The following is an 8,303-nucleotide window of genomic DNA, read 5'->3' as shown; positions in this document are numbered from 1 at the left end:
TGGGCTACACAGATTAATAGAAATGGGTTAGGTCAATATGTAAGAGCTAGCCAATAAGAGGCCGGAACTAATGGGGCCAGGCATTGTTTAAAAGAATACCGTTTCCATGTAATTATTTCGGGTAAAGCTAGCCGTGCAGGCGGCCGGGTGCCGGGGACGCAGCCCGCCACTCTTATACCAACAGAGATATATTTCAGTTAGACAGATAATCTTCAGCACCCCAAAGACCTACAGAATATGGCATTTAAAAGGTTTTAAGAACTTAGGCTTATCTCAATAATGAGACATCTCTGCTTCTGGCAGCACCAATTACTTCAAGAGGATGATGGGCATCGAAGAGGCTCCTTATGGAGTTTGCTAGCCATTTGGGCAAGAAACTCCTCTTGCGTGGACTGCTTGATAGTATTCTACAGGAACTAGACATGCAGGACCCACAGAAATGACAGCTGAACTTGCCTAAAGGTAAGACAGTCCTTCAGAGTTCCAGTTTCATGAAAGAAACTGCTTGACATTCTGCAGGACACAGAAGAAAGCAACTGATGAACTTTGTCATTACAAGGCAGAACAGATCTTCAAATTTCCTGCTTAATGGAAAAATCTGCTGAATAAAATGGACCTATAGGCTGAAGATGGATGCCCTAATGTTACAGAAGATTTTAGTTGACTGTCCAAGAAGTGCGATGTCTCTGTCAATTCCAGAACTTTGGAAGTTGCTTACAATGCACTTGCTGTTTACTTAGGTAATATTATATCCTTATGGAGTCTTTGGTGGAGTTGAAGACTAGATATCTATAATTATCGTTTTCCTTAGTTATGCTAAAGGATAAATTAGATATAAAATTTTAGACTCACAAAGATAAAATAGATGATAGAGTATTTTCCTTAATTTGCCAAATACAAATAGATTAAATATTGTAACTAATTCTTGATTGACACCTGTTTTATGTAATTTTACTATGTTAAAGTTAAAACTTTCCCTTTTATTTAGACAGAAAATGGGAGATGATGTAGGATTCCCCTCTGTATGCTGTGAATATGTTTTAATACCATTGGTTAATAACGAAGTTGCTTCAGCCTATGGCAAGACAGAATATAGCCAGGCTGAAAGAGATATAGAGGGAAAGAGTACGTGGAGTCAAGGAGATGACGTGTAGCTGCTGAAGGAGAAGGACACCAGAGCTTTACCATTGGTAAGCCACAGCCTCGTGGTGATACACAGATGAATAGAAATGGGTTAATTTAAGATGTAAGAGTTAGTTAATAAGAAGCCTGAGCTAATAGATCAAAGTGTTGTAATTAATATAGTTTCTGTGATTATTTGGGTTTGGGCAGCAGGGAAATGAAAGAGCAGTCTCCTTCTACATTGTGCGTTAGTGTTTTCTCATTATAAATGAGGTTCACAATAGAACTACCTCACAGAAGCGTTAAATGATTAAAAGCATGAACTGTCAGGTTATCTGACATACGGCGAACATTAAATTCTGAATGTTAATTTTCATTATGAAGTTTGCACATCCTAGTCAGTTCCACAAGCGCTAAGAGTGGACACCTAGTAGGAAGTGAAGGAATCTAGGCAGAGCAGTGACCACTGTGCAGAGGGATACCTAGCAGCATATAAGAATTTTGGGATGTAAGACACCAGCAGCCTGGACAGCTGTCATTAAACCGGGTTTTCTCCTCTTCACAAACTGCTCATCTTTCCTGATTCAGAAGTCAAGCTCTAGGCCAAGAAGTAAGGAGGGGTGGTATAATGTAAGAAGCAGGAATGGGCCAACCAAGACAAAGTAACTAGGCTACAAATGCAAGAATCAGATCCACAAGAAAATCTCGAGGTGTCAGTCAGCACTCCGTTTCAGGAAGAAGAAAGGAAGAAAGACATCAAGTAATTTAACCTCAGACTGCTGATGCTCTGGCTTTTCAGGTCTGTCTCCCAGCAAAGCAGATGCTAGTACACTTTTGGCAAAGGCTTTGTCCTATACAGGAAGGATGAACCAAGCTCTAAAGATAAACATGCGTCACTAACAGTTGACTGTAATGATTTCGCTCTCTAAATGTCACCGACTGCAGACCATTTCCTCTATGCCTTCCCCAGAAGCCATGAGCTACTGAATGTCCTGAAGACTCTTGGAATCAAAGAGGTCTCTCTTGAGATACAAAACATATGCCAGTAAATACATGCTTACCACACACATTCCAATGTATGACTAATCTACCACCATCTCACAGGCATAAAATTAATCTGGGTACATCATACACAGGGAAGTAGCTAAATTTCAACTGGAACAAGAAAAGTACATACAGACTCTACCAAAGTCAGGGGTTCAACGTTCTTAGCTGGACTCTATTCTAGTAATAGTCCAGGTTTTACAACTCTGACAGAGAATGGTTTCTGTGCATCTAAAACTAAATACATTCAAGATAATAAACTACTTTCCTTCCAAAATATACTCAATAGCATATAAGAAACAGCTTAAGTTAAAGCTATTTAAAGAGTATGCAGACCCTGAATGGTGGACTAAGCTAAGAATTCTTGCTAATCCGACAAGGGACACTTTGGCACTTGAAAGTACTGAGTAAGAGCCATAATCCCTGTTCTCAGTGACCCCTAATCTAGCAGGAAAAAATGTTTAAATAACAAACTACAGTATTCTATGGTGAGTGAGCACTATGAAAGTCACCCAGGCAAAGGATCCCACAGAATGCAGAGATCCCTGCTTCCTGAAATAGACAGAAAGGCCTCCTGGGGCATGAGTGTGAATTCAGTTTGCTAATGCTGGCAACCAAGCTGATGACCACAACACAAAGCAAAATAAGGGAGTATCAGGCAATGAAGTCTGAGAAAGGAAAGGTGTAGATTGTGGCTGGAATAAAGATTAAATACTACAAATACAAATGGTTGTAGGAGTCAAATGAGTATCACAAACAAGGCAAAACAGTGATCACTTGCAGGCAACACTATTCTCATGTCTGACGTGCATGAAGAGGTTACAGTAGACAACAGTCCTCCTGTCCAGTTAAGAAAACTGTAGGCGGGCTGGAGAGATGGCTCAGAGGTTAAGAGCACTGACTGCTCTTCCAGAGGTCCTGAGTTCAATTCCCAGCAACCACATGGTGGCTCACAGCCATCTTTAAAGATATTTGGCGCCCTCTTCTGGCCTTCAGACAGACAGAATACTGAGAATACTGTATACATAATAAATAAATAAATGAATTTTAAAGAAAAAGAAAACTGTAGGCTATTGTTGCTATGTAGAAACTTAAAACTGAGGCCAACTGATTTTTCAAATAAGGACAGAAATTCAAAACTCCATCCTGCTTTTAAACACTTATACAACTAGTTAAGGACAGGTTTTGAAACATATAAGCCAAATGAAATGGATCTGTAGATAAATATCAGTCTAGGGGCCAAGACCTGCAATCTGATGCCAAATATGGAGTGGCTGCAACACTGGCCATCAGGCTTTAAAATACAATAGATGGGTAAAGGCCTTGAATATCACCTAAAGAATTTCAATATTGCATTGGCTCTTAGAGAATCATGACATAAGATATGAGCAGATAGATATATTTCAGAAAAGTGCTTCTTAAAAGGCTTTTATATATGTATATGCATGTATATGTAATAATAATATATGCATGTATATGTAATAAGAAGAGACCATCAAATTTGAGCAGGGGGCGTAGTGCAATTAGAAGGAGAAAATATAGGAGGGGTTGGAGGGAGGAAAGGAAGACGCAAGTAATATACTTGTATTTTAAATTTAAAGAAAATTTTTGAGAGGAAAAAAAATGGGATGTTGGAAGGTGCTGTTTGAAGTGATAGTGCCATGAAGGACATGAATTACAGAAGAGCCTGCAATGGGATCAACCAGCATTTGCCCAGCTGAGAAATAGAAGTCTTGCCAGAAGAAGAAACAAGGAAGAAAAAAAATGCAGAAGGGTACACTTAAGTATATATAATGCTTTGGATAGAGCTCTGCCCTTTCAGGGCTTTTAATGCTGTTTTGCTGGGTAATTTTATGTCCTTTTGACACAAGCCAGAGTCATTTGGGAAGAGGGAATGTCAATTGGGGAAAATGCTTCCCTAAGAGTTGCCTGTGGGAAAATCTGTAATGAATTTGCTAAGAAGTAATTAACATAAAAGGAGCCTGTTCACTGTGGGCAGTGCTATCTCTAGGCAGGTGGTCCCAGGGTGTATAAGAAAGCACGCTATTAATATGAGGGAATGTGCCCAGTCTTATTGCAACATGATATGCCAGGTTTGGTTGTTATCCCTGGGACGCCTGCCCTTGCTGAATGGAAACAAAGGAAGAGGAGTTGATCTGGGGGACAGGGGAGCTGGGAGGAAGGGACTGGGGGAGAGGAGGGAGGGAAAACTGGTTGGGATGTAATATATGAGAAAATAAATGAAGTATGGAAGAAAGAAAGGAAGGAAGGAAGGAAGGAAGGAAGGAAGGAAGGAAGGAAGGAAGGAAGGAAGGAAGGAAGGAAGGAAGGAAGGAAAAGAGAAAGCAAATAGGTTGAGCAAGCCAGTGAGCAGCATTCCTCTATGGCCTCTGTTTCAGCTTCTGCCTCCAGGTTCCTGCTTTGACTTCCTTTGAAGATGAGTTATGACTCTATTGCAGGGTTCTGGCAAATCAATTAGACACTGAAACACTTCTCTAAATTCTCAGCTTTCTACCTTTGTATACACACAGTTGTTTCTAGAAAAAAAAATTTCAAAAAAATGGCATTTTCCTAAAAAGTTTGAATTTACCTTTTCCTTAGAAAGATTCAGCTGCATCCGAAGTGTTTTAGTTCATAAATTTGGCACAATATTTTTACATTGGCATTTTCAGGCATCAAGGCACAATTTACTTCTTTTACTAACAATACTACATATGACCTGAGTGGTCTGTGATGCTGCACTGAACTATGTTCCCTTTCCTACCTAAGCCTTAGATTATTATGTCCTGTGGGGCTATAAAGATGGAAGTCAGGTGAAAAAGATGGCATAGTCTGCAGTAGGGTGCCCACAAGAACCTGAAATGCACAGAAGACTTGATGGCCACAAGAGAAAGATTGGTTGAGCACAGGTACAGAAATGGGAAAGGTCCAATGCTATAAGACAACTTAGACTTGATCTTTAAATTCCTACTGTTTCTTCTCTCTGACAGAGACAGTTGTTTGTTCTGCCCCACCAGTGTGCAATGGCCGAGTCACACTTCTGTACGCCAGGATAAAAACAATACAGCTTCATCTGGCAAAACGTAACTTGCTGGAGTCCTATGGCTCTCTGAAGCCTATGCCATGGTGACAGAACAAAAAAGGAGGTCTAACAAAAGCCAATCCCCTTACATTTGTTTGAAGCGTGTGTCCTAGACTCAGGTCATGCCATTAACATCACACCATGTTTAGACAGCACTTGTGAATTAGAAACACATATCAGAAAACCAATCAAATGAAACAAGTCACAGGAAAAACAGAAAACACATCTCTTAAGCTCAAACTATGACAAGGGTCCACACAGGAAAAGGTACTATTGACCTATTTGGACAGTCTTTTAAGGACAATACTGAGAAAAACTCAGGGAACTCTGACATGATACAGCTGATGGCACACGTCTCCTAGAGAGGCTTTCTGGCACTCAACTTGAAATTTATTAGCTAAAGGAAACGTGCTATTCACCTTTTCTGCCCATGGTCCTCAGGGCAGCTTCTGGTAAGAGCAGCTCCTTGGTATTGACTACTGAGCTGCTGATTGAAATGGTCTAGAAAGTAAGGTCTTGCTGAAAACCCCCTCCAGGCAGGCGCACTGGCCCTTCGGCGGATGGTGCTGCACGAGGGGAAGAAAGGGCTTTACAAAAGCAGAAGAGAACATGGTCTTAGGTGAGCACTGCCCAGAAATGAGAGCCGAGGAGAGTCTGAAAGGCTAAGGAGAATTTGTGCAGCCAGAGCTGGACTTGAGGAAACGCTGGCTCAAGAGCCCAGGTGGGATGGCTGTTAGGGACTACCAGCACTCTAAAGAGTTGCCGCAGGGCAACGGGAGAAGCAAAGGCCAAGGCTTTCCTTCCTTTCTGAGTTTTCACTTTCTCATTTTGGCACTAAGACCCAGAAGGCCTGATCGCAACTGGGATTCAGTGAAACAGCAGAGCCACAGATGGGCTCACACTCAGCTACCAGGAGCAGCCTGTCTCCTTTGAACTGCCACAGAAAAAAACGTTCAGCTGTCCACAAAATGCTAAGGTAAGGGGTCAGAAATCAAGTAGTTATAGGAACTAGAAAACTCTTTGGTGATGCTCAAACTTTTTTTTTTTTATTTTAATTATAGGATGCCATCCTAAATAAAATCTTACAAATGACCTCAGGATGCTAACACATAAATCTGCTGTGGCTGCAGCAGGTTGCTTGAATCCTGCCTGAGACACTTCCATTTTAATCCTTGTGGTTACAAACAGGAACACTAATAATCAAGGCTAAGCTTCTCATTTGACAGAGGCTGAACACCTACTCAGGCAGTGCAGAGGAGAGGGAAAATCAGAGTCCAGGAATGCCAAACCCCAGGCCAGGGCTCCTCCCAGGAGGAAGACAGGCTCATACTTACCATCTTTGTTCAGCCATTGCTTTCTTGTTCTGTACAAAAGGAGCTTGTTGTGGACATACGGTAACAAGAACTTGACACACCAGCTCTCCACACCAAGTTTGTTCTCGACCAGGACTATAGGACTCCGGTTATATCTTGCTTCAGGACATGGGATCAGGCCAATTTCATCTCTAAATATGTAAGATATAAAAAGAAACTGAAGATAATACTGACTTTTATATTTTTTATAATTTCTCAAGGTATTTAAAAAACCCCATACATTTCTTTTTAAAAATATAACTATGAGGGTGGTGGTGACACACACCTTTAATCCTAGCATTCCCGAGGCACAAGCAGGTGGATCTCTGTGAGTTCAAGGCCAGCCTGATCTACAGAGTGAGATTCAGGGCAGTCAGAGCTGTTACAAGAGATATCCAGTCTCTAAACAATAACAACAACAACAAAAATAACAAAAAAATTAAAAGTTTAATTTTAGGTGGGTGTGGTAGTGCACATGCCTCTAATCCCAGCACTAGGGAGCAGAGGCAGAGACAGGTGTATCTCTGGGAGTTCAAGGCTGGCCTGGTCTACAAAGCAAGTTCCAGGACAGCTAGGACCACACAGAGAAACCCTGTCTTGGGGGGAGGGGTAATAACTAAGCTCATATACTGGAATTGTAGCAACAAAAATTAATTTTTTAAAATGTAGTTTGCTGATAACAGCAGAAGTACAGAGAAAAAGTACACTGCAAGCCTCCTTACGGGCAGGGGTCAAAGTTCAGCTTGAATTTAGATGGTAATCTGAACGCACCTTTCAGCATTGTAAAGCACATACTGCTACCTGACCCTGCAGTTACCCTATCCTAAGCACAACACTGCAGCTAGACAGGAAACAATCAATCATTTAAGGGTTTGATGCAGGCAAAGAAAGCACAGCTCAGCAGCATGGTAACGGCTAAGTAATGATGCAGGTCTGCACATACTGATCTACCTGCCAAGAATATGGGGACTAAGCAAAATGCACATAATGAAAAAGCCTTTTATATAATTTCTTTAAAATATGTATTAGATACATTAAATTTCCCTTGGAAAGACATCAAGAATTTTTCTTGAGAAACAAAGGTAATAAATGAGGAAGAATTGTATTTTTATAGAATTATTTTAAGAATGCAAATCAATGTGTTTATATTTGCTTGCTATAATAATAAATGTGGAACAGAAACAAATTATTAATAAATGTAAGTTTGCCTATGAAATTTTTGGCTCACTCACCCTCTATACATTGCCGAATTAAAAAAAAATCCTTCTGATAAAAATATCAAAATGCAAAATATATTTCAGAATGTGGTCAATCAATCCACCTTAACTTGAAAATCTGCACTAAAAACAGAGACTTGATTAATAAACACCTTTTGATCTTGGCTCTAACAATAATAGAGTCCTGGAAAGAAGGCTCTGAAAGTAGAATGCCTGAATTAGAGGCCTGAGGATGAGCTAGTATCCCTAGTGCCCATGTACAGCCCAGCTGTGGCCACGGTTGACTGAAATCCCAGTGCTGTTGGAGGCAAAGACAGGAGAATTGCCAGAAATATTGGCCAGTCATACTAGCCAAAAATAAAGTGCTAGGTTCAGTGAGAGACCTTTTTTCACAAGGATAAGCTGAAAAATGACAGATCTGAATAACCAATGTTCTTATCTGGTTTCTATGCTCCCACATCCAAAAACACATGTGAGTACCACATA

At 40.6% G+C, this 8,303-nt stretch overlaps 1 protein-coding gene across 1 annotated transcript in view; it reads right to left on the bottom strand.

The window, feature by feature from the left end:
* Ptar1 (protein prenyltransferase alpha subunit repeat containing 1) overlaps positions 1-8,303 on the bottom strand; it is a 44,921-nt gene that overhangs the window by 28,604 nt on the left and 8,014 nt on the right. Inside the window, exon 2 of the mRNA XM_005352071.2 lies at positions 6,583-6,752. Within this exon, the coding sequence (XP_005352128.1) occupies positions 6,583-6,752 (170 nt within the window). The remainder of the gene's footprint in view (positions 1-6,582; positions 6,753-8,303) is intronic.

This window comes from Microtus ochrogaster, chromosome 8 (assembly GCF_000317375.1).
Source record: "Microtus ochrogaster isolate Prairie Vole_2 chromosome 8, MicOch1.0, whole genome shotgun sequence".
NCBI classification, from domain to species: Eukaryota; Metazoa; Chordata; class Mammalia; order Rodentia; family Cricetidae; genus Microtus; species Microtus ochrogaster.
The sequence above is the reverse complement of the archived record's forward strand: the minus strand, read 5'-3'. Positions and strand labels throughout refer to the sequence as shown.